The sequence below is a fragment of the Apus apus genome, chromosome 24, assembly GCF_020740795.1.
Source record: "Apus apus isolate bApuApu2 chromosome 24, bApuApu2.pri.cur, whole genome shotgun sequence".
Classification (NCBI taxonomy): domain Eukaryota; kingdom Metazoa; phylum Chordata; class Aves; order Apodiformes; family Apodidae; genus Apus; species Apus apus.
In genome coordinates this window covers 2,195,677-2,219,322 of record NC_067305.1, presented here as the reverse complement: position 1 = coordinate 2,219,322, position 23,646 = coordinate 2,195,677, and the positions used below count along the sequence as shown (strand labels likewise).

Below are 23,646 nucleotides of genomic sequence, written 5' to 3'. Positions count from 1 at the left end.
GGGCGGGAAGTGGTTCCGGGGCCATGGGGGGCCCGTGAGGCGGGAGCGGGGCCGGGCCGGGCCGGGCCGGGGGGTCTCGCCATGAGGTACAACGAGCGGGAGCTGCTGTCCCTGGCCCGGCAGCCCGCCGAGAAGGCGGCCGAGATCATGATGCGGGTGCCCAAGAAGGGGAGCGGTGAGAGGGGGGGGGGCAGGGGGTGTGTGGGGGGGGCAGGATCTAGGGGCGGGGCAGGGCCTGGGGGTGTGGGGGGGGATTTGGGGGATATGGAGCAGGGTCTGGGGTGTGGGACAGGATTTAGGGGGTGTGGGGCAGGGTCTGGGGCTGGGGGGCAGTGTCTGGGGGTTGTGGGGCAGGATTTGGGGGTGTTGGCAGGGTCTGGGTGTGTGGGGCAGGGCCTGGGGGTGTGGGTGGGCAGGATTTAGGGGGTGTGTGGCAGGATTTGGGGGGTGTGGGGCAGGGTCTGGGTGTGTGGGGCAGGGCCTGGGGGTGGGGGGGGCAGGATCTGGGGGTTGTGGGATGGGATTTGGGGGGTGTGGGGGGACAGGATCTGGGGGTGTGGGGCAGGATCTGGGGTGTGGGGGGACAGGATTTAGGGGGTGTGGGGCAGGGTCTGGGGCTGGGGGGCAGGACCTGGGGGTGTGGGGCAGTGTCTGGGGGTTGTGGGGCAGGATTTGGGGGTTGTGGGGGGGCAGGATCTGAGGATGTGGGGCAGGGCCTGGGGGTGTGGGGCAGGGACTGGGGGTTGTGGGGCAGGATCTGGGGTGTGGGACAGGATTTGGGGGGTGTGGGGGGACAGGATCTGGGGGTGTGGGGCAGGGTCTGGGGGTGTGGGGCAGAATCTGGAGATGTGGGGCAGGATTTAGGGGGTATGGGGCAGGGGCTGGGGCTGGAGGGCAGGACCTGGGGGTGTGGGGCAGGGGCTGGGGGTGTGGGGGGGATTTGGGGGGTGTGGGGGGAACAGAGTCTAGGAGTGTGGGGCAGGATCCAGGGGGTGTGGGGGGGCCAGGGTGGGAGTTACTGGGGGATGAGGTGAGAGGGGGTTGGGGGAGAAGGGGGGGGGGGGTGAGGTTTGGGCTCCTTGTGACAAGAAGGACACGGAGGGGCTGGAGCGTGTCCAGGGAAGGGCAGTGGAGCTGGGGAAGGGGCTGGAGCACAAGTGTGAGCAGGAGCAGCTGAGGGAGCTGGGGGTTCAGCCTGGAGACAAGGAGGTGAGGGGAGACCTGCTGGCTCTGCAGCTGCCTGAGAGGAGGTTGGAGCCAGGGGGGTCGGGCTCTGCTCCCCAGGAACAAGGGATGGAACCAGAGGAAATGGCCTCAAGTTGCACCAGGGGAGGTTGAGATTGGATCTGGGGAACAATTTCTTCCCCAAAAGGGCTGTCAGGCCCTGGCCCAGGCTGCCCGGGACAGGGGGGGAGTCCCCATCCCTGGAGGGGTTTCCAAGCCCTGTAGATGGTGCTGAGGGACACGGGGCAGTGCTGGGTAGATGCTTGGACCTGATGATCCTAAAGTACTTTTCCAGCCAAAACCAGTCTGTGATTCTAACTGGGCACACTGAGGGGCAGGACTGGTTGGTTGCACGGGAGAAGCCTGACTGGGAAACTGGGGACAGGACCAGGCCTGACTTGGCAGGGTTAGGGCTGGCCATGTGGGGTGGGCAGGGCTGGGGTACTGGGAGGCAGGACTGGGAAGAGACTGGGAAGAGACTGGGAAGCACAGGTATTGACAGACAGGCCAGGGGGTCCTGGATTAGGGGACAGGAGTGGCAGGGCTGAACTGGAGGGGTTGGATGTGGCTGGTCAGGAACACCAGGGGATCAGTGGAAGAGGCTCTTCCTGAAATCTACACATTTCTTTGTAAACCAGCACTGGGATATGAGGGTTGAAGAAAGTCCTTCCCTGGTCCTGGGGCTTTTCTCCACGTGAGCACCTGCAGCCTCCTGGTGGACTTTGTCCCTCAGAGGTGACATTCCTGCTGACAGCCCCAGGCAGGGGCCCCGCTGGGACTTGCAGGTTCCCTTGGGTTTCCTCAGGCCCAGTGGCTGGGCAGCCACATCCTGGGGGGGCTGTGTCTGTCTGTCTCCCTGTCTGTCTGTCAGTACCGTGGTGCCCCAGGCTCTGAAGCAACTTGAGAAGCAGCAAAGTGACCTTCTCTTTTCTCTGCAGTGCTAAAGAAACGCCTGGTGAAGCTTGTTGTCAACTTTCTCTTCTACTTCCGTACAGACGAAGCAGAGGTACAGAAGCTGCTTGGTTGTTTCTTTTTCCTCCCTGTTTTTCTTCTTTCTCTGGGAAATGGGTTGTGTGGGCTTTGGAGGAGGCTGCAGTGACAGCCTGCCAGAGCCAGGTCAGAGCACCCCTGTTTCCTCTTCCCCCTACTCAGTGAAAACTCCTGGGGGTGAGGAGCAGCTCTGCTGTCTGCACACATCCAGGTGCTCATCTTGGGAGCCTGGAACAAAAACACTGCCCCAAAACTGCCAAAGGTGGAGTCTGCAATGTTTGTTTGTAGGACTGGGCCTTACTGTGCCAAACCATGAGGGGAAGCTTCTGGTTTGTTCTCCTGGAAAAAGAATTAGTGTTGTTTCTTCTTTTTTTTTTATGCCAGGAATTGCAGTTGTGCACTGTGCTGACTGTAACCAGGAGCCTTTTGTGGCCAGAGCCTGTTAATAGTGTTATTTTGGGCATCTAGAAGCCCTTTTTGGGCCTAGAAAAAGAAAAGAAATGAGGGATGGGACCTTTGGATTGTGTTTCTGGCTGTCACAGTTTGACTCAAACTAGGACACTGGCCCTGCCACTGGTGAGATCTGGTGACTTTTAATGGATCCCCTGCTGAAGTTCTTTTCTCAGAGAATAAATATAAAAGCAGACTTTTGACTGCAAGGTGCTGTGTGTGGGAGCTGGTGCTGCAAGCAAAGGAGCTGGAAAGCTTCTAGTGACATCTTGAGACTCATCCCATCATAAATGCTCTTGAGTGGATCAAAAATAATCCAGCAGGCGAGTGGAAGGGGCTAATGGAAAACCACTGTGCCAGAAATAGGTGGTAAAGCAGGTTTTCCAGTACCATCCCAACTGCCTTATTTGCATTTTTTGGATTAAATAGTTCACTTTTGGTTTGCTCTTTTTTAATGGCTTGGATCACCCTTTGGTACCTACCACTGGTGTGTTCATCCTCAGCTACTCCCAACCTCTTGCTGGGCTTCAGGACTTCCCACAGTGTGAGTTGTTCTGTCTGTCCTGTTAAATATTTCATCTGCCTTTGATTTACTGAGCAAGGAAGTGAACTTCTCCCCTGTCTTTTCATTCCCAGAAACAAATGCTAAAGCCCAGGCTGAGTCTGAGCAAGTAGAAATGTTTTAACACCCAACTATTGTGTGCAAAGTGGGTACAGGTAGGAGTGAAGCAGGTCAGCAGGAACAAAAAGGTTGATTAAAGAAGGTGGAACATTCATGCAATTAGATTGAATTGCTCTTAAAAGTAGCACCAGGTTATGGAACTTGCCTAAAAGGCAAACATAGGCCCTGTCTCACTGGGGTGCAACGTGGGTGAAAGCCTCTCTCTGGGTCTTTTCCAGCCCATTGGAGCTCTGCTGCTGGAGCACTGCAGGATCACCAAAGAGGAGGAGAACGTCTTCTCAATCAGTGAGTTACTTTTCAGCAAACTGTGCTGTGGAAAGGAAACATTTCACTGCTCAGTTCCTGCTTTTTCCAGCTGTTTCACTGGTAACACTGGGGTTAGTGGGGTTTGTGCTCCTCAGCCCTTCTCCTCCTCATGGAGCTCATGCTCCTCAGCCCTTCTCCTCCTCATGGAGCTCATGCTCCTCAGCCCTTCTCCTCATGGGGTTTGTGTTCCTCAACCCTTCTCATGTATTTCATCTCCTCAGCCCTTCTCCTCCTCATTGGGTTCATGCTCCTCAATCCTTCTCCTCATGGAGCTCATGCTCCTCAGCCATTCTCCTCCTCATGGGGTTTGTGTTCCTCAACCCTTCCCATGTATTTCATCTCCTCAGCCATTCTCCTCCTCATGGGGTTTGTGTTCCTCAACCCTTCCCATGTATTTCATCTCCTCAGCCCTTCTCCTCCTCATGGGGTTCATGCTCCTCAACCTTTCTCACAGGGTTTGTTCTCCTCAGCCCTTCTCCTCACTGGGGTTTGTGCTTCTCAACCTTTCTCCTCATGGAATTCATGCTCCTCAACCCTTCTCCTCCTCATGGGGTTCATGCTCCTCACCCCTTCTCCTCATGGAGCTCATGCTCTTCAGCTCTTCTCCTCATGGGGTCTGTGTTCCTCAACCCTTCTTATGTATTTCATCTCCTCAGCCCTTCTCCTTCTCATGGGGTTCATGCTCCTCAACCCTTCTCCTCCTCATGGGGTTCATGCTCCTCAACCCTTCTCCTCCTCATGGGGTTCATGCTCCTCAACCTTTCTCATAGGGTTCTCCTCAGCCCTTCTTCTCACTGGGGCTTGTGCTTCTCAACCTTTCTCCTCCTTATGGGGTTCATGCTCCTCAGCCCTTCTCTTCATAGGGTTTGTGTTCCTCATGGGGTTCATGCTCCTCAACCCTTCTCCTCCTCATGGAGCTCATGCTCCTCAGCCCTTCTCCTCATGGGGTTTGTGTTCCTCAACCCTTCCCATGTATTTCATCTCCTCAGCCCTTCTCCTCCTCATGGGGTTTGTGTTCCTCATGGAGCTCATGCTCCTCAGCCCGAGGACGCTGTCCTGAGGCCAGTGACACTTCCCTGCTGGCTGAGCCAGTGTGTGCTCTGCCCAGCAGCCCGTGCTGAGAGGAGCAGTGACAACAGCCAGGCTGGGGCTCAGAGCTGGTGGCAGAGCCTCTCGGGGAGGGCCGGGCAGTGACCTGGGGCTGCTTCTCTGCTGCTGCGTTTTTATCACACCGAGGCAGCCCCAGATAAACCCGCCTCATCCGTCCTCCCTCCCGCTGGGCTGTCTGGCCTTGTGGTGATAGCCAGGGCTCCAGCTGGCTCCTGCTGTGCTGCCCTTTGTGAGCAGCCTTTCATCCAGCAGCTAATCATTGTGCCAGAGGTATGTGGTGCAAATAACAGGATATTTCTCCAAGGCCATCCCTCTATCTTTTGGCCTGGCTGTCGGGCACAGCTGCTTTCCTGTGCAGAGCCTTGTCTCTTCTTCTAGCCAGGAGAGCCGGTGTTCCCACTGTCTCCAGAGGACCCTCAAACATCCCAAACATTCTCATCTCTCTAAGCACCAGGCTGTGAAATTCTAAGAGTTTGGGGGTGTTGGGAGGTGAATGAGGAGGCCTGAGAACACCATGAAAACCCGTGGCAGTTGGTGTGGGGCTGTGTCCCTGCCCAGCAGGGTTTGATGCAGCCTGACCCAGTTCTGAGCAGCAGCAGCAGCAGCCTGGATCTCTGTGGGCTGTGTACTGAAGGGCAGAGCTCTGGGGACAAGATAATTAATTAGATGTCCTGATTCTGTCTTAGTAAAGAGCTGGAGTTGCACAGGGACTTGCTTTCTGCTTGTGCACTGTACCAGATTCCCAAAAGCCTCAAGCAAAGACAGGTCAGTGCCTTCTCCTAGTGCAGTTAACCCCTCTGGTGGTTGCCCTCTGCCTAGATCAACCTCAGGGTCATTTTCCACTTGGATTCACCAAATTCCTCCTGACCAGGAGGCTTCAGGGACTTTCTGCCCCACATCTGGCCATGTTGGTCAGGTTCAGCTCCCAGCTGTCACTCCGTTTGAGAAGCTGCTCTTTCCAAAGTTGGTGGCTGCTGGGAGGTGACAAAGGCTGTAGGCAGCTGCTGGGGACAGGCAAGAGCCACCCAGGGTGGGGGAGAGGGGACAGAGCCTGGTTTCCCAGCTTGTTCCCACCTCATCTTCCTGGAACGGAGGCGCTAATTGTGGCCTGGCAGAGGCTGTTGCTGGGGAGGGAGCCAGGGGAGCACAGGCAGCTCTGCCAGGACCTCCCTTAAGCTTTTTCCTTATCCCTGGCAGGTTTCATCGAGGAGCCAGAGAGGAAATACTGCTTTGAATGTGCCAGTGAGGAGCAGTGTCAGGAGTGGATCGAGGCCCTCAGGCGAGCCAGGTAGGCTGAGTCAGCCCTGCACCCTGTTCTCTGCACTGTTTGTTTTCTGGGATCAGCTTGTGCTGAACCCCGGGGAGGAAAGAGGTTGTCTCCTCCCAGGGAAGCTTCCCTTCAGCTCTAAATAGCATCTGAAACTTCTCCACATCCTTTTCTGCTCAGCCTGCCATGGTCTGTTCCTGTCTTACAGCTACGAGTTCATGAGGAGGAGCTTGATCTTCTACCGGAATGAGATCCAGAAAATGACAGGGAAGGTGAGTCCCTTGAAGTTGGTTTGTCAGGTGGTGGCTGATGGGTTTGAGCTGGAGCAGGGGCTGGTGATCTCAGGTGTTGCCACCAGCTGTCCTGTGCAAGGCTGTTTGCTGCCCTGTGTGTGAAAGAGATCCTGTAGTGAGCCAGCTCCTGAAGCTGTGGTCTCACTGGCCAGACCTGAGTCTTCCTGTGCCACCAGCCTGTGTTGTGCTCAGCTCCAGCCCTCAGACCCTTCCAAGGGCAGAGTGGCCTGAGGTTTGCAGCTCCACAGGTCTGGCTGCTTTAGCCCAGGCTCCCCCTGGCTCTGGAGGAGCTCACAGGCTGCCCTGGCCAAGTCAGAGCACCTATGGGTTGAGGTGCTGCTCACTCCTCTGCCACCTCCAAGCATCCCTGCTCAGAGGGAGGGAAGTGGGTGCTGCTCACCCACACACCTGGGCCAGAGCAGATTGAGCACAACCCATGACCCTGCTGATCCACCTGAGGGTCTGCTCAACATTCCCCACCAGGAACAGCATCCAGGGGCTGGATGGGGGCAAATCCAGGAGATGAGTGGACCAGCCTGGACTGCAGCCTGGTTGAGGGACAGTCCTGCTGGCCTCCCTGCTCTGCAGCTCACTGCTGCCTTCCCTGTGCTCTTGCTGCAGGACCCCCTGGAGCAGTATGGGATCTCAGAGGAAGCCCGTTTCCAGCTGGGAACACGCAAGCAATAATCCCCTGGCCTGGGCTGAACTGGTTTCTGGCCCCAGATTCACCTGGAGGGTCTCCCCCCTGAGCCCCCACCCTGGGAACAACAGCAGCAGTTCCCCACAGCGGTGACCAAGTGACTTTTTAATTTATTAGCCAAATAATGTTGTGGTTTTATGTTTATTTTAGAGGAATTCCTGCACATTCCCACTTGCCCCAGTTGTGGGGGCAGCCAGTCTGCACTGCTCCCTGCAGCCTGTGCCCTCAGCAGAGCTCCTGGGGCCAGCCCTGAGCCAGCTCTAGCCCTCCTCATCCTCCCTCTCCCTCTCCTGCAGGGAGCTACTTGGCTTTTCTGGCTCAGGATCTTCCTGCAGACTCCAAGGAGCCACCAGGGTTGTTCATCCCGGTGCTGTGAGGGTGCTTGCATGGCTGTGCTTGCAGAGTTAACCCTGTCCTGCCCTCCCTGGTTTGTTGTCAGGGACAACAGGTTCACTGCAAAGTCCTCTGGGTTGCTGAGACTGGTTGCAGAGCTGGACTGAAGCCTTCTTAGCATTGGGAGAGCTCAGCCACAGCTCCAGCTGACAGGGGCATCCACACCCCCCTGTCAGGGCAGCAGTGGCTGCACAGCCCCTCACACCTGCTTCTTGGGGTTGGTTTCTTCTTTTCCCCTCCCTGGGCAGGTGGTGCTAATCCCTAGAGGTTTGAAGCCCCCAGCCCAGCAGAGCATTCCCAAAAAATGCACTGGAATGAAGCTGCAAAGCACAGGGGAGGGTAGGCAGGGCTGTGTGGTCACCCTGCCTCCCTCTGCAGTGCTGTGGGCTGAGCTGGGCAGTTCCTCAGCTTCCCAGAGAGGAGAGTCAGATGGAGAGGATAGTAAAGATGGGATCTGCTCTCCTTTGGCTGGACTTTTGGGCTTTGGCTGGACGTTTGGGCTTGGGGAGATGCAGAAGGTAAGCCCAGGGAGTGGGGGACAGTTGGGCATTAACACTTCATTCCCTGAGCTGTTCCTGCAGCTTTTCTGCCCTTTGTGAGTGGCCAAAAGGAAAGACCAGAAGACTGCCAAGGTCCCAGGGAGCTCCCAGGGAGCAAGGGCTGCCTTCCCTGGGGCTGAAATGGAGTTAAGGAACAATGTCTGTCCTGGAGGCTCTGGAGCTTCTGCCACCCCTCTGGCTGCAGGAAGGAAAAACTGCACCCAGAGCCAGGGATGGAGGGACACACATCCCCCCCCTGCCCAGCTGCACCCAGGGCTTCAGGAGATCTCCCACAGCAGCTCCCCAGGAACTAGACTAGGAAAAACTCCAGGAGAGGCCCTTGGGAAGGTCCCAGGTAACACTGTGAGGCAGTTGATGACAGAAGGAACTCGACTCCCTGCTGGGAGGGCTGGGCCTGAGCTGGGGGAGGGGCTGCTCCGGGCTCTGCTCTGCCTGGCAGCAAGAGGGGCAGAGCAGCCTGTGCCCTCATCTGGGCTTGAAGGGAAGTTTTGGGTCTCTTTGGCTGGGAGTTAATGCCAAAACAAGAGCCCAGGTTGCAGCTTTAGTGATCTGGCCTCTTTACCTCATGCTGCGGGGTACCAGGAGTGTGGCAGATGCCACTGATGCTTTATTTTTAACCTCAAAGCCAAGGTTTTCTTTTCCCCTCTCCCTCCAATGGTTCCAGGTGCTCACCCCAGAACTTACCAGAATAAGCAGAGGGGCAGCGTGTCCTGCTGAGGACATGCCAGGGTGGAAGCAGAAAATAGGGCAGATGGCAGCTCTGGTGGACACAACAATGAGGGATTAGAAGCAGGAACAACAGAGAGCTTGTGCTTTAGGGGATTAGTGTCCTCAGATGACTTTAAACTGCATTCCCATCCTCACAAACCTCCTGTGCTTCACCTCAGAGCAGGGCATGTTCCTGGTGGGAACACAACAGCTTTACTGACTGTGAAAAAGGAACTTGTCTGATGGTTTGAGGGAGGGACACGGGGCCAGAGGGAGGTGTCCCTGGCCTGGCAGCAGAATGGCCAGAGCTGCTGCAGCCCGGGCTGAGCTGAGCCCACCTGGGCCAAGTGGAGCCCCCCTGGCTCTTCCCCCCTCCCAGCACCTCAGCTCTCCAGCTCCAGCCTTGGCTTTTCCAGCAGCCAGCACTTCCCACAGCTCCTGCCACCCCCTGGCAGAGGCAGAACAGCCACGGCCACACTCAGCTCCTCAAGGGCCCGTGAAGTCTTCAATATGCAAAGTCAACCTGCTACAACCAAAACCCAGGAGGGCTGCCAGCATGTGCTCATTCCCAGCAGGCAGGAGCCTGGTGGCTCCCAGTCCTGCCAGTCACCCTCTGTAGCTCCCAGTTTTCAGCCATGTGCCTTCCAGGACCAGCACCAGTGTCCTTTTACACTCCCATGGAGCAGAACTGACACCCTCCTCCTCCCCCTTCTCTGTACATACTCTGGGCATTTTAGTTGGGTGTTATGGGGACTGGTTGGGTAAACCAGAGATAATCCAAACACTTAACAGGCAGCAATGACATTTCTTAACTGAATGTAAGACAAATGCTGTGAACAGTGACCCAGGCCAGTGCCAGGACCAGTAACTTCAATGTCTAGAGCAGCCCTGGGACACTGGGTTAGGTTTCAGACTGAAAGATGGTACTTTTAGACACTTGGAGATCTCCATCAACTGCTGGTGATTTATAGACAATTGCTCCTTTTTCACACTTTGGTCACTGTGCTTTTTTTGTATTTCAGGGGCCTGTTCCACCAAGCTCTGTGTACAGGCTCCCTGGGAGTGTGCTGCAGTGACTGAAGCCATTTCTCTCTTGTACAGTGAACATTTCCAATAAAATCTTGTTTTAATCTCCGTGGCAGTCAGAGCTGTTGTAAAACCCCAGCCCTGGCTGGGAGGGGTGGCTGGAGTTGAGCTCAGGGTCCAGCACAGCCCTGCAGGGTCGGGGTGTCTCATGGGACCCCCCCCAGCAGCTCCACGGGAGGAGATGTCACAGCAGGGATGGAGGAGCAGGAGCTGCAGCAGAAGAGCTGGTGCCTTCAGTCCATGAGGAGGAGCAGGGGGGCAGCTGGAGGAGGCTGCTCCAGAGCCAGCTGGGGGTGGCTCCACAGTGTGGGTTTTAGGGACCTTTTGCTTGAGTGACAAACGTGTTCAGGAAGACAAGCTGGGTCAGTTCCTGTTGCTGCAGCCTGGTCCCAGCATGTGAAACCCACCCAGAGCCTCCGTGAGATGGGCAAGTGGTCAGTGGCACAGGATCTCCACCTGCTCCTGAAAGTCCTGCAGGGAATGAGCTTAGAAAGTGTTCTGATCATCCCTGCCCACCTCCAAATACACCCCCTGGCTTGTTCCAGTTTCATTTTACTGGTGGACAGGAAATCATGGAAGCATAGAATGGTTTGGGTTTAAAGATCACCCAACCCCCTGCATGGGCAGAAACACCTCCCAGCAGCCCAGGTTGCTCCAAGCCCCATCCAACCTGCTCTTCAACACTGCCAGGGATGGGGCAGCCACAGCTTCCCTGGGCAACCTGGGCCAGGGTCTCACCACCCTCACACTCCAGAATTTCCTCCTCATGTCTCACCTCAATCTCCCTCTGCCAGTTTTCATCCATCCCCCCTTGTCCTCTCCCTCCCTGCCCTTGTCCCAAGTCCCTCCCCAGCTTTCCTGGAGCCCCTTCAGGCACTGGAAGGTGCTCTCAGGTCTCCCTGGAGCCTTCTCTTCTCCAGGCTGAACACCCCAACTCTCCCAGCCTGTCTCCAGAGCAGAGCTGCTCCAGCCCTTGGATCATCTCCGTGGCCTCCTCTGGACTCTCTCCAACAGCTCCATGTCCTTCTCATGGTGGGGGCTGCAGAACTGGACACAGTTCTCCAGGTGGGGTCTCACAGGAGTAGAGGGGACAATCCCCTCCCTAGACCTGCCATCCTTCTTTTGCTGCAGCAAACATCACAGGTGGGTTTCTCATGTCACCAGAGCCCTGAGCCTTGAACTGTCCTGCCTGATCCAGGGTGTGAGGCAAGAGAGGGGCCTGGTCCTGCCTGACCAAGCTGCTCCAAAACATCTCATGATCATTTCCTCAGCAGGGTCAGGTCTGTCCCTGCCCTCCTGAAACAGTGAAACTCCACAACATCACGGTGTATTAAAATACTTACACTTTAATATAAAGACAAAACTTCAAAGCATCGTTTCAATTACAAATCAAGGGAAAGACACAAGAAATTAAGTGGAGGGAGGGGAGGAAAAAAAAACATAAAGAAAACCAAACCTAACTCTTACATTGTGGAGAATTAGAAAGGCAGGGTGGAAATATATATATTATACATACATATATACACACCAGAAGAATCCACACTAGTTCTATGGGAGAATGAAAGGAATGACAGGACAACTTATTGGTGTAAAAAAAGGAACCAAAAACAAACAATAATCCCAACAACAACAACCAAAAAAAAAAAAAAGATAAATTAGGGGAAGTTTGAAATTTAAATAATTCAGTTTAATAGGCTAAATTATATAAACTAATTCCTATTCACTAGGAAACATCCCATATCACTGTTCTAAGAAAATGGGGTTGTTTTTGTTTTGTTTTTTTTAAAAAATCCATTGAAAAATGGATTCTTAGTAGTAGTTAAAAGTTTACTAATCAATTCCTGAGCAACAGCAACCTCATCATCTACTGCTTTCCCCATCCAAGTCCCAGTCAGCCAGGGCAGGCTCTCACTCCTAAAAAAGTTTGAAGTAGAACAGAGACCTAAAGAAGCTGGTTTGTAATTTTGAGATTGATCGTTTCAAAGGTTAATAGGTTAAAAAAAAAAAATAAAAATAAAGCCAAGCAGGATGGATCAAACCCATTCCAACTTTCCCTCATTAACTCCAGAAACGAGACCTTTCTAGAAAAAAGAAGAGTTTGACTGCACCAAAAAAGCAACCAAATGTACCTCGAAAAAAACCAAACCCAAAGGATCACAAGAATTTGAGAACTTCAGGGTCAGCATCAAACTTGGAACTTTAAGATGTGATTTTATGTTTTTTGCTTCAACTCTAGAAACCTCTGCAGAAAGAGAATCATAAATAGCAAATCTACTGGGGAGGTATTTCCCATGTATTTGTGGGTTTTGTCCCAGGTTTAAACCCTGAAGTTCCCAATAACAGCATCTTTTTATTGCAATATTCAGTCTAAATAGATAGTTCTAGATTTATAATGCATGAGGATAAATAAACTGTGGCACAACACAATTTTTAAAACTGGAAATTCATTTGTCAGTGAAAACCTGATATGCAAGCTATGGAAATGCTGGAGGCAAAAAGAGAAGGAAAATCATCTTTTAACAGCCAGAAAACTTCCAAACCTTGTACACTCACTACACGTCTGTGCTTCCAAAAAAAAATTATCCAATTCCTGTGATATTTTTTTTTTCCTCAGTGCTGCAAAGATAGTTCACAAAAACACTGTCTAGTTTCTTCTCCCCAAGTGGTGATTTTTCCAGACACGTTGGAGTTGGTTTGCAGCCCCCTCTGCAACGTCCATTCCTCAACTGAAGAAGCCACCATATGGAGCTGCCAGAACTTCTCTTTACACTTTTGGCTCAGGCAAAACCACCACAAGTGGAATTTTTTTGCAGGACAACCAGCTGTGTGAGCTGGGATAACTCCCTCCAAGGAAAAGCACATCAGTACTCCTCAGGTTTCCATACCCTGTATCAGAAGAACTGATTTCAAGTCAGAAAGGAAATGGATTCTAAATGTAGGACTTGATCAACCAAAGCTGCTTCCATTGGCACTAGGACCAAATGACCCAAGGAACAGCTCCAGCAGCACCTGGGATGGGTGGGAAAGTGTTTGTTCCAAGTGCTCAGAGGGGATCAGCACCAATTCCAGACCCTGAGGCACGAGGAGCCCAGGGGGGGCTGAGCTGGGAGGGGAATCACCAGCAGCAGCCTGAGAACAAGGTCCCAGCAGAGTCTCCTCTTCCAGCAATGAGGGAAACCCCTGCTCAGGGCTGGGAACAGCTGCTGGGAGCAGCCGTGGGTGCTGGGAGGGCCCAGCCCTGCAGATGGGGCAGGTTGCCAGGGCTGGACCCTCCTGTGGCCCCCACGGCAGGATGGCTGCCCAGAGCTGTCCTGCCTGCAGGGCCACGGGGCTGGGGGCAGCCCTGCCAGGAGACCCTGGGGCAGGGGCACCACGGGGGACAAGTCCCACCATCCTCCAGCCAGAGCCACCCACTGGAGTCACAAAGAGCTGGGCCCTGGGAATAAACTTGGGAGGAGATGCAAGCTCCAGCTGGCCCTCACAGGGACTTCATGTCCCACCAAAAACCAGCACCTGCACAAGGGCCAAGCCCACCCTGCTGCAGATCCCAGCTCTGCACCCACTGATGGTCTCCCTGGCCTGTGATGGCTCAGCCTTCTCCTCTGCCTGGACTCTCTTCCAAGTGGAAAACTAGTGGGTGGGGGGAGCAGATGCTGCTTTCTTTACACACAATCCTAGCAAGAATCAACCCACACAGGTCCCTGGAGACAACCCCAAACTGCCTGGATGTGGCATCAGTACTGCAGAATAAAGAGATCTTCTCCTGGAAGAGGAAACCCAGGAGTTTGGGAAGACACAGCCTGCTCCACAGGGAGGGCTGGGATGGGGCAGAACTGACACCATGGGAAGGAAATGACTCATGGGGTGGAGAACCCAACCTGCAAAAGCTGCTGCAGCCCCACGGGGTTGGGTGTGGGTGGATCTGTGCTGCCCTGGAAGGAGAAGCAGATCCAGCACATCCATCTCCTTCCCACTCACACCCTGCCCCCACTTGCTTTCTGAGGCAAAGCGACTATCCCAGGTCTGTCCAGAGGATCATGGAATGGTTTGGGTGGGAAGGGACCTTTAAAGGCCATCTAGCCCAAGCCCTGAAGAAGGAGGCTGAAGAAGTGTCACCAACACCTCTCAGAAGGAAAGTTCTGCTCCCAGCAGGGGGAAGGCAGGGACCTCAGGAGCCAGCCCTGATGGCCGAGCAGAACCAAAGCAAATGCTCCAACCTGGAATGTGATCCAGATGAAATGGAAGGGTTTCTCAAGCCTGAAACTCCTCTGCTCAGCAGAGTCCAGATGAAGAAGTAACTTGCTCAGGTATCAAGTCTGACTAAACAAAGCAAAAAGCTGCTCAACACTCTGAGATCAAGGAGCTGAGTGTGACAAACAACGGGGTGAGTTCCAGGCTGGGAAGTGTCATGTCCTGGGGATGTGAAAGCTCTGGGCTCACAAAACCAGTGACTAGTAGATCCCTTGGAGATCAAGTGATGCAACCTTCCTGCCTGGGGTACTTGAGGTGCAACCACAGATTCAGACCCTGCAAGTTCACCTTCACCCCCACATGCCCATCCCACCAGGGAGTCCGGGCACAGGGGGATTCCGGCTTCACAACCCTGGAGCAGGGTGGGTTAAAAAGCAGCTGTTGCCACTTGGAAAGAAACGAGATGGAAGCACAAGAAAACATTTCTACCTTGGTCTGGCCAAGGAGACACAAGTTCCTGCTGTTAGAAGGAAGCAGATGGAGATGGTGCTGTCTCTAAATGTCACCTACATCCAGGATGTGCTGCACGCCCTGTTGTGGGCAGCTTCACCTCTGCCTCTCTCCCACTGCCTCCACAACCTCAACTAAGAGAGGTGAAGACACTTCCCATCATTACTGTTTTCCAGACCAAATCCAGATCAAATCCTAAAGGAAACAGCTTCATTTGCACCAAAACAAGGGACAGTTTGACTTCCCATGGTCCTGCTCACCATGTCCAAGCCTCCAAACCCTCCAGCAACGTTTTCCCACTTTCTCCCTCAGCTACGCACCAGGAGCTGCCTGCCTGGTGTCCCCCTGGCTGAGGGAAGGATTGTTGCTGAATGATTTGTCTGTAGCAAAGAGGGAGGTGAGGTTCAGAGCTCCTGCAGCACTCCCAGCCTCCCAGCTGGGTGGGCCTCAGTGGACTGGACAGAGGTAGCAAAGCACCAAAAAAGGAAGAACGTGCAAGGCTTGTTCCTCAAGGCTGACACTGAGCAGCGGGCACAGGGTTTGCTCAGCTCAACACTCAGGAAGTTCCTTTTTTCTTCTGGCAATGTCATGTCCTCCAAGATGGATTTTAGCTTCCTGATGAGCCCCTCGCTGGCAGCAGCAGCGTTGGAGGAGAAGGAACACGTGTGACATCCACGGAACAACCAGACCCAGCAGGATGTGGTAACGCAGAAGAAATTCCTCTGGGATGGGCTGTTTGGCTTTGATTACTCTAAAGTGTCTCCAATTACTGAGAGCAGGTTTCAGAGCCCTGGCACAGCTCTCCTAGAGGAGGGTCAGGAGGGGCTTGGTCTTGTAGCCATATGGATCAGATCTCAACATCTCCAAGCTGTTCCTTCAGCAGCTCTGCTAAGTGCTCTCCCCATTTTGCAGGCAAAGGAGAAACAAGTTGAACTTGCTCTGGATCGTGGCAAAGCCACCAAGGATCAGGGAGGGGGAAGACAAGACCACAAACCTCTTGGCAACAACGTCTCCCAGTACTGAGGCACTGGTCCCAACCCTGCACTCTCCTGGCTTCCCACCTCACACTGCTCCCTACAACCATCAAGCACCTTCCTGGAGCCACATCTCCATGGGGATTACTGGGCAGGTTTAGATTAGAGCCACAAGTGCAAAGCTCTGAGATGATGCAATGCATGGCATGGGAAGGTGCTGATGGAGCCAGGAGGAGGTGGAAGACACTGGCAAGGCCAAGAGAAGCTCCAGACTCCTGCAGCATGGGCTGCCAAGGGGGAAACATCAGGTCACTGGGAACGGCAGCACGGGGGGGATGAGAGGCAGATGAAGGCCTGATCCCAACAGGCCCCAGGAGGCTGAAGCAGATGCTCCACAGGCTGACCAGCAGACTGAATCCCCTTCAGTTAAGTCCCAACTAAGAGCTTATTCCTGGCTCGTCCTGGTGTCTTCTGGCCTTCCCAGATAATGGCTGGAGAGTCACAGATGGAAAATGCTGGTAGCTGGAAACATCTGGATAGAACATGTGTGCTCAGCTACAGGGAGCAGAGGCTGGTGAGCAAGTCCTGCAGGAGACACCAGGGACTCCTGACCACCACAGCACCCACTACTGCAGGTGGCACTGAGGGACCAAAGAGGCTTTGCTCTTCCACAACACCCACCAGAGAGCAGATGACAAACTCCTTGCCCAAAACTCCTTTGCTCCAAAAGGTCAGAGACTTGTAGAATCATTTAGGTTGCAAAAGCCCTTTTTTTAACATCATTGAGTCCAACTATAAACCTACCACGATGGGGGGGAGATGTCACCAAAGCTGCTGCCCCTCCAGCAACTGCACAGGCAACCAACTGAAAGCCTTCCAAGACCTGAGCACTCTGCTGTCTGCTGGGATGGATGCTCAGGCAGTTCTGCAACTTCCAGTTCTCCAAGGATCTGGAAGAAGCTGGAGCTGCCCAACTCCCAGCTGCAAAACATCTGGGTTACATTGTCTTCCTGGATTCCAGGACATACACCACGTACAGCTTCTACTAGAAGCTACTGGATGTTTCTCAGCTCTCACCCTCTCAGCACCCTTGCCAGGATTTCATCTTGCTGGCAGGAACTCAGCAGGACACAACTGCTGTCAAGTCCTCTCCCACATGCAAAGCACAAAACACTTCCATGATGTCCCTGACTTCCAGGGCTGTCAATCCCTCCCCTTTCCAGGGAATAAGAAGAAGGCAAAGTTAGACCAAGAGTTTCTGCACACAAAGGCTGCCTATGGAAGAGACACTTGGGAATCAACAAAATAACTGCACTTTGTCCTAAATCTCTACTAAGTTTGCCAGAGAGAAGGTGTCTGCTGAAGTCCACGGAGGGCAGGAGCTGCCACAGCACCTCTCTTGGTGCTCACAAACATTCCTCCTGGATCTGGGCTGCAGGACAGAGCACTCCAGGGCAGAGGCATCTCCCCTACATCCACCACAGGGACAGGAGTTGGGACAACTCACCAGCCCAGCTGTTTGTGACCACTGGGATGCCCCATTGCTGGAGGTGGAGACTCCTTAGGGAGCTTTAGGGACCTACAAGGGATTTAAGGACAGTGAGTTGCTCTGGCTCAGAGCAGCCAGTGCTGCCCCTCAGAGCACCAGGGCTTGGAGGCAGATGCTTCCCAAAGCCTAAATGTGTTTTTCTTCCAGTCATTTTGCTGTTGCAATTCCCCTTCTTTTCCTGTAGTTTCCTTTCTTGGTGCTTGGTCCAGTCTGAGCTCCAGACCAGCATGATTTCTACTTAATGGATCATCCTTCTCCTCACTTTGTGCACTCAAATAAATAAGTTGGGTTTTGTTTTTTTTTTTAACAAGTTACTGTGCATTGTACAATCTAAAAAGAAAGGAAATCAAGCATATGAAAGGTAGAATTTTTCATCACATCTCTATAAAGTAACACCCCCTGCTCAGAGCAGCCCTTTCTGCACACAGAACATCAAGTCACAAGACAATTAACTGCACCAAGTTTGATAGTGTGGCAGCACAGGAAGCCAGATTTGGGGTGTTTTTGTGAACTACCTACTTGAAAGCAAAGAAATACAAAAGCAAAATGCACTTTGTCAATCCATGTACAGGGCCAAGCCATTCTGAATCAAGTATCAAAACTCTACTAACAAAATACACTGTACTTGGAACAAAAACAACAAGCTGAGAAAATCTGCTACCTGCACCAGTACAGAAGCACTAGGTTAAGTCTTCCCCAACGTTGGTAAAAAGGGCCTGACCAATACCAGTGACTAGGCACCCTGTTCATATGCCAACAATGTCCCCAAACAAGTGACCAGACTAGCTACCAAAATTCACAGTGACTTGAGTGCCACCAGCAACTGCAAATGGCCCAGTGAAGTAGTTCCAATGGGGCAGGACTTGAATTTCTTGCTGTTCCAACTGTGCCTGTGGTGGCTGAGCTCCCCTGGGCCACCCCAGGCACCACCTGCCACCCCAGGCACCACCTGCCACCCCAGAGGGGAGCAGTGACACCTTGTTGGTCACCAACACAAATTCCAAACCACCCAGTGATCAGAGCACCTGGCTCAGCTCAAATTCAAAAGCAACAGGAAAGGGCAGATTGCTTTTCTCTGGAGCTCCCACTGCTGCAAAAACCAAGTGGGTTTTGGTATATGAACAGAGTCAGGTGAATAAATAAACTTGCAGACCTTTCTGAGCCCTGGGGTTGGCATTGGTCAGCCCTCCAAGTTCAGCACCAAGGATTCAAACTAGAGGCACAGTTCTGACGGATGAAATAGCACCAAGGAGGCTCTTTACATCTCTGCTGGTGTGCCAGTCCTTTGTTATTCAGAGGATTTAGTAAGAAGTTGTATTCATGGTTCTAGGTGGAATAAAATAAGTCAAAATTGGTTGCACTTTAAAAAAAGATAAATACTTTCTCTAAACTATCAACAATACAAACTGGAGCTTTAAGCGTTTCTTTTGCCTTTTGTTTGTTTGTGGTTTGTTGTTTTTTTTTGCCTTTTTTTTTCTTTTAAACTCAGATTCACAGTAAATATTTTCTCTGTTGTTTAGGTCTTTTTTTATGTTTTTATTTTGTCCAGTAGTAAGAGAGTAGAAACCCCTGCACAGGCCAGGTGAGCACCTTTCAGTGGAAGCCGAGTGAAGTTGGTCCACGTTGTCCTTGCATAGGTCACATTGGGTTGAGGTAGAAATCCTAGTTACCTGCACAACAGGAGGAGAGGAAGAGACTCATCTAAATAAGAAGTAAAAAATCTGCTGCGTGTTTAGATGTGTTAATCATTTCTATATTGCTCCAAGACTTCATCAGTCAGCAAAGAAACAACCACTCCTGATCCAACTGCAACCAGACAGCCAAGGATGCTCCCAGGACTGACCCATGGCCACTCCCAACTGCTGCAGTGTTTAAAGCTCTTGGACAGTGATAAGAAGAATCTAATGAGTGACATAATGAACTGTGTCCTCCAGGGACTGACCTCAGGGATGGGGAACTCTTCCCCCACTCAGTACTGCACCTTTGAATTATCATTACCCTGGGGGAGAAACATGACAAGAAGCAGAGCAGTTTATTGTGGCCCCTGCTGCCAGGTTTCCACCTTGGTTCCAGGACCCTGAGCAGACACTTTCACACTGAGTCAATGAAACTTCTCAGAGATTCGACCTACATTCACCAGTCACATGGAGCAGGAGCACAACCACAGCACGTCTGTCACACACCATCTCCTGGTGGCATTACTGCTGCTCCTTTGCTCCACAACCCACCCTGGTCCCCCAGCTACTTTGCTCCACGTGTCAATTTTGTGCCTATTTTGCTCAGGCCACTTCTGTGACAGGGACCATCCCATCTGATGGGATGGAGTCGAGTGCCACCTCAGCTCCAGGCAAGGCAGCTGCTTCAGCAGAGCCTTTCACACTGTTCTCCCTGGAGTCACTCACATCCAAACCCCCTCTTTGCCCCTTCTCCCACACCTTGTTTCTATCCAGGTTCCTCCAAGCCCACTCTGGCTTGGTGGGATATGATGTGACAACCACCTCACACCTGGTTGCTGCTGGCACCCAGAGACCACATGGCTCCAAACTCTCCCTCAGCCTCACCTTTGGGCATCAAAGGGCAGAGGTAAAACTTACATGCCTCACAAAAGCCTAACAAGGATTTGTTTGTGTCTGTGGAGCAATTTGTGGATGAAGACACTATACACAGTCAAAAGAATCTCTCAGGTATATTGTAATTATGTATTATCACGTTTTATAAGCAGCAAAGAGTATCCAACCACATATTGTGTGTAGTTTTGGTATCAGTGCAGAGCAACAACATCAAAGACCTACAAGAAAAGCAGGGAGCAAACTCTGGGGCCTGAGATACTGGTTTAACTTTGCAAGCACAAGGTGTTTACATCAGGATGCCACAGAGACTTTTCATTCACAACAGTACCCAGCTCTGTGGTGGTACAATTTATTCTGGAGTTGCTCTAAAGGTATTTCAAGACTTGCTTCAGGAAGAATGAGTCCAGACTCTGGAAACCCTCCTCTCCTCTATGGCCTTTCTGAAGCACAGAGCACAGGTCACCCTGCAGATTCCCTGTGTTCCCATTCACAGTCTACCCAGTCAACCAGTAACAAATACAGCATCTGATGGTTATGGTCAGCCCTGGCAGGCAAGTCCAGTAAAGCTGCAGTGCACAGATAATTTACAACCCTTCTTTGCTACCTGTGGTTGTGTTTTCCAGTGCTGCACATGAACTGAAGTGCAGGAGCAGTGCATTGGCTCTCCAAGGCAAAGCTGTGGTTTGTAACCTAGACTTTGAATTTTTAACTTGAGGATTCTTTAGAGCAGCTGTCACTGAGTGATGGTAAGAAGAAGACCACCACATTGCCACATACAGTCAGAAAGCAGCAGCATCACACATCCCAACACGGTGTGAACAGGGATTGCGGGGATGCAACAGTCTGTGCCGGAGGGCAAAAAGAGGGGAGGGGGGAAGCCAAGAAGGCAACAACCACTTCCAATAACTATAAAACCATTAGACATTTCTTCCTGACCCCTGATCTTCAGAAATCAACACGTTGATGAAGTGACCTCAACCTGGACACAACCCTAGTGTCAGCTGCAAGCAGAGCTCCCCCTGCGAGGACTCCTTGTCGAGAAATCCTGACTCCCAGAACAGAGAGCATCAAGCCCCCTCTGCCATTTCATTTCCTGCCCCCCCCACGCCCGTTTTAGAGGCCACCTCTGGTCCCCAGAGCCCATCCCCAACCTCTCTCTGCAAAAGGAAGCAGCATCATTCATCACCTGGTACCAAACTCCTCTTGCTTGTCCTCTAGCCTTACCTTACACATTAAGAACTGTTAGCTAAGCAAGCTCTTTATCGTGGCTTAACCCCCGAAAGGTGCGAAGCGTAAGGAGGCTGCATGCCAAGGGTCACCCACATGGAGGAGGTGCCAGCAACGTTGGGCTGGGTGATGATGGGCCCTGCCTGTGCCAGTGCCAGGCGGGGCAGGGGAGGGTGATGGACAGTAAAGGAGGGACGGGAAGTTTTGTGCTGGAGGGAGGCAAGCTTGATAGACACAGAAGCGTTAGCAGGTTGGCCAGAAGAAGCAGCAGAAGAAGGTGGCAAAAAAGCCTCGGTGGGTGGGATGGTTGGTAGGGTCTGCAGGAGAGGGGGGTCAGGGTTAGAAGTGAGCAATGGAGGGGGTGGGGGCAAGGAAACGTTAGGAGGGGGAGGAGGGGAATGGAAAACAGATTGCACTGGCGCTCTGTTGAGGTGCTGAGCAGATCTAGTCTCACTAGATGTTACTAAATTAGAGGAAGGGGGTGGGAAGGATGAGGATGAGGTGCTGGCAACAGCCTGCAGAGGGTTTAAGCTTAGCACCGTGCTGCTAGAGACAGCACTGCTGCTGAAACTGGCTCCAAATTGATGAGGAGAGGAGGCAGAAGGCACCGCATGGTTAAAAATACCTGCAAACAGGAGAGAAAAACTCAGCTTCAACAGATGGGCTTTGTACAGTCTCAAGTGACAAGAGAAACAAAACCAAAAGGAAAAAAAAAGTAAGCAAAATTATAATAGTTACAGCCCCATACAAAAATATGCAGCATGAGAAGGCAGCAAGCAATGAGAGATAATGGTGCAGGCCAGGAGGTACAAAAGATCTCACTTACCTTTCCTACTGCCAACCTCTAAATGCCACGAGGAAAAATGGTCAGACCCAAGAACTGTCAGTTCTACCCCACACGGGTGGGCTTTTGAGGAGATTACGTGGTCTCTAGAGTTGTTTTATCTGAAGACTCAAACTGCTGCTCTTCCCTCCCCACCCTCCTGCCTTCCCCCTTGCAGGGCAGCAGAGGGGAGACTGCATTTCCAGCCAATCTACGTGCTGAGAGATGTGAGAGTTAGGATTTCCCGACATGGTGCCTGAATGATGATGGACAGGTAAGAAAAACTGCCTTGGACACTTAGTAATGGCAGGTTCAGACTATCTTCTAGTCCTGCCAGCTTGTCTCCAGTTTGGGCCCCAGAAGCCAAGCCTGTGCAGAAGCCCAGAAGTGCAGGGTGCATATGGCATTGCCCCTCCTGGCAGAGAAATGCTCTTCACGTCCATCCAAGAGCCAGAATGCTACACAATTCCCAACACCATCTCCTCTGAGGAGGCACTGACGTGTTGCTCTTCCTGGATCATGCTAAATGCATTTCAAGGCCTAATCCCAACCTTTACTCAAATTGACAGGTTAGAAATCCTTAACTTGGTACCATGACAAGATAAACCTTTTACCTGCAGACAGACCTAAGATGGTTCCAACACAGCAACACCTGGACAAGCGCACATTATGAAATCACAAAGTCTGGGTGGATTCTTTCATTAAGGTGATACAACAAACTCATCTAGTAGACAAAGCTCATGAGATTTCACTGTGGGGTACTGAACCCATCCTAGCATTTCCAAGAGAGGAGACTGGTTATGTGGGACAGATCTGCTTCACATCCTGCAGAAGTGAAAGGGTTTTACCCCTGGAGAGGCAGTGTCAGACTTTCCTTTATGCCCTGTCTTATACCAGAGAAAGAGTTCTGCCTACCTCCAACTGTTCCACCTGTAACCCCAGGAGAGAAGTTCCCCATAGTGTGAGAATTAGTCAGTCTGGTTGCAGCTGATGACACGTGGACCAGACTGGCAGCAGCTGGCATTGAATTAAATAAGGACTGCAATACTGAGGAATTTGTCACCGAGTTGAGGTTTGCTTGCAAGGCCATGGGGCCGAGCGGGAACTGCGATCCAGTGGTCAAAGTGTTTAGGAAAGGATGGCGTGTCTGAACAGAAGATGCTGGGTTGCCTGCTGAAGAATCAGCAGCAGAAAGGCTTTTACCATTCAGAAGGCCACCAGACGAAACAGCAGCAGAAATGAAAAGGTTGTGGCCATTTTTAAACTCCACATCTCGGTCCCTTCCTTTGCCGACCTTTCCGTTGTGCTGCAAAGAGTTTTTATCTGAAGATCCCCCAGCACGGATGCTCATTTCACTCATCTCTTTGCCTTTGACCCCCGACCGACTCAAATCTTCTCCTTTCGTGCCAAGACCTTCCAGTGGCCTCTTGTTCAAAAACGGGTTCGTTTCCACCATCCCCACATCTTTGCTTCTCTGCGACTGGAAACCCAGGGAGCAGCTGGAAGTCGTCACGTCCAAGGCCTTATGGGGAAGAGAAGCACCATCCATAAAGCTGTGTAAACCCATGTCAGTTGAGAGTCCCCCATTGTAGGTGAAACCATTAGTGGAATTTGTACTGGGGCTCAGCCCCTCTGCCCCCGAGGAGGGCAGGGCAATGCTCTTCCTCGTGTGTGCTGTGAGCTTGGCCTCCATGGCAAGGCTGTCCTCTGAGGAGGGCCTGAAGGCAAACAGCGAATTCTGGCTCAGAGATGAAACTGACTGCAAAGGACTATCTGTAGTTTTGGTCAGGTTGATGTCAGATATTGGTGAAAAAGTAGATTTCCATTTACTGCTGTTGATGTTCTCGTTGCTTTGTGCTTGTTTCCTCCCAGATAAACCACCGCCTGGTTGGGAAGAAAATGTGTAAGTGTCAAAAATTCAGTGGCAGTCATTGGTAATGGGGAGAAACTTTTCACCAGAGAGGGCAGTGATAGCACAAGGGGGAATGGTTTTAAACTCAGAGAGGGGAGACTGAGGTGAGACATGAGGAGGG

At 52.3% G+C, this 23,646-nt stretch overlaps 2 protein-coding genes across 7 annotated transcripts in view; one reads left to right on the top strand and one right to left on the bottom strand.

Annotated features, from left to right (window-relative positions):
* The first annotated feature begins 20 nt into the window (after positions 1–20).
* Positions 21–9,817, top strand: PLEKHJ1 (pleckstrin homology domain containing J1). Of its 2 annotated transcripts, none has more exons than XM_051639584.1 (6): positions 21–175; positions 2,163–2,230; positions 3,565–3,631; positions 5,960–6,050; positions 6,238–6,301; positions 9,706–9,817. In XM_051639584.1, the coding sequence occupies exons 1-6, from the start codon at positions 82–84 to the stop codon at positions 9,757–9,759; spliced, it is 438 nt and encodes a 145-aa protein (XP_051495544.1). In that variant the 5' UTR covers positions 21–81; the 3' UTR covers positions 9,760–9,817. The 2 variants fall into 2 exon arrangements, with proteins under 2 accessions (XP_051495544.1, XP_051495543.1); XM_051639583.1 differs by having other exon boundaries at positions 6,944–9,817.
* Positions 9,818–11,097: 1,280 nt separating this feature from the next.
* DOT1L (DOT1 like histone lysine methyltransferase) overlaps positions 11,098–23,646 on the bottom strand; it is an 84,566-nt gene continuing 72,017 nt past the window's right edge. For 3 of the 5 annotated variants that reach the window (XM_051639563.1, XM_051639565.1, XM_051639564.1), the window contains exons 27-28: positions 22,529–23,497; positions 11,098–21,415 (exon numbers count right to left, since the gene is read on the bottom strand). In XM_051639563.1, the coding sequence (XP_051495523.1) occupies positions 20,823–21,415; positions 22,529–23,497 (1,562 nt within the window). In that variant the 3' untranslated portion in view covers positions 11,098–20,822. Of the gene's footprint in view, positions 23,498–23,646 lie in introns of all 5 variants that reach the window. The other 2 variants (XM_051639567.1, XM_051639566.1) reach the window with 2 other exon arrangements.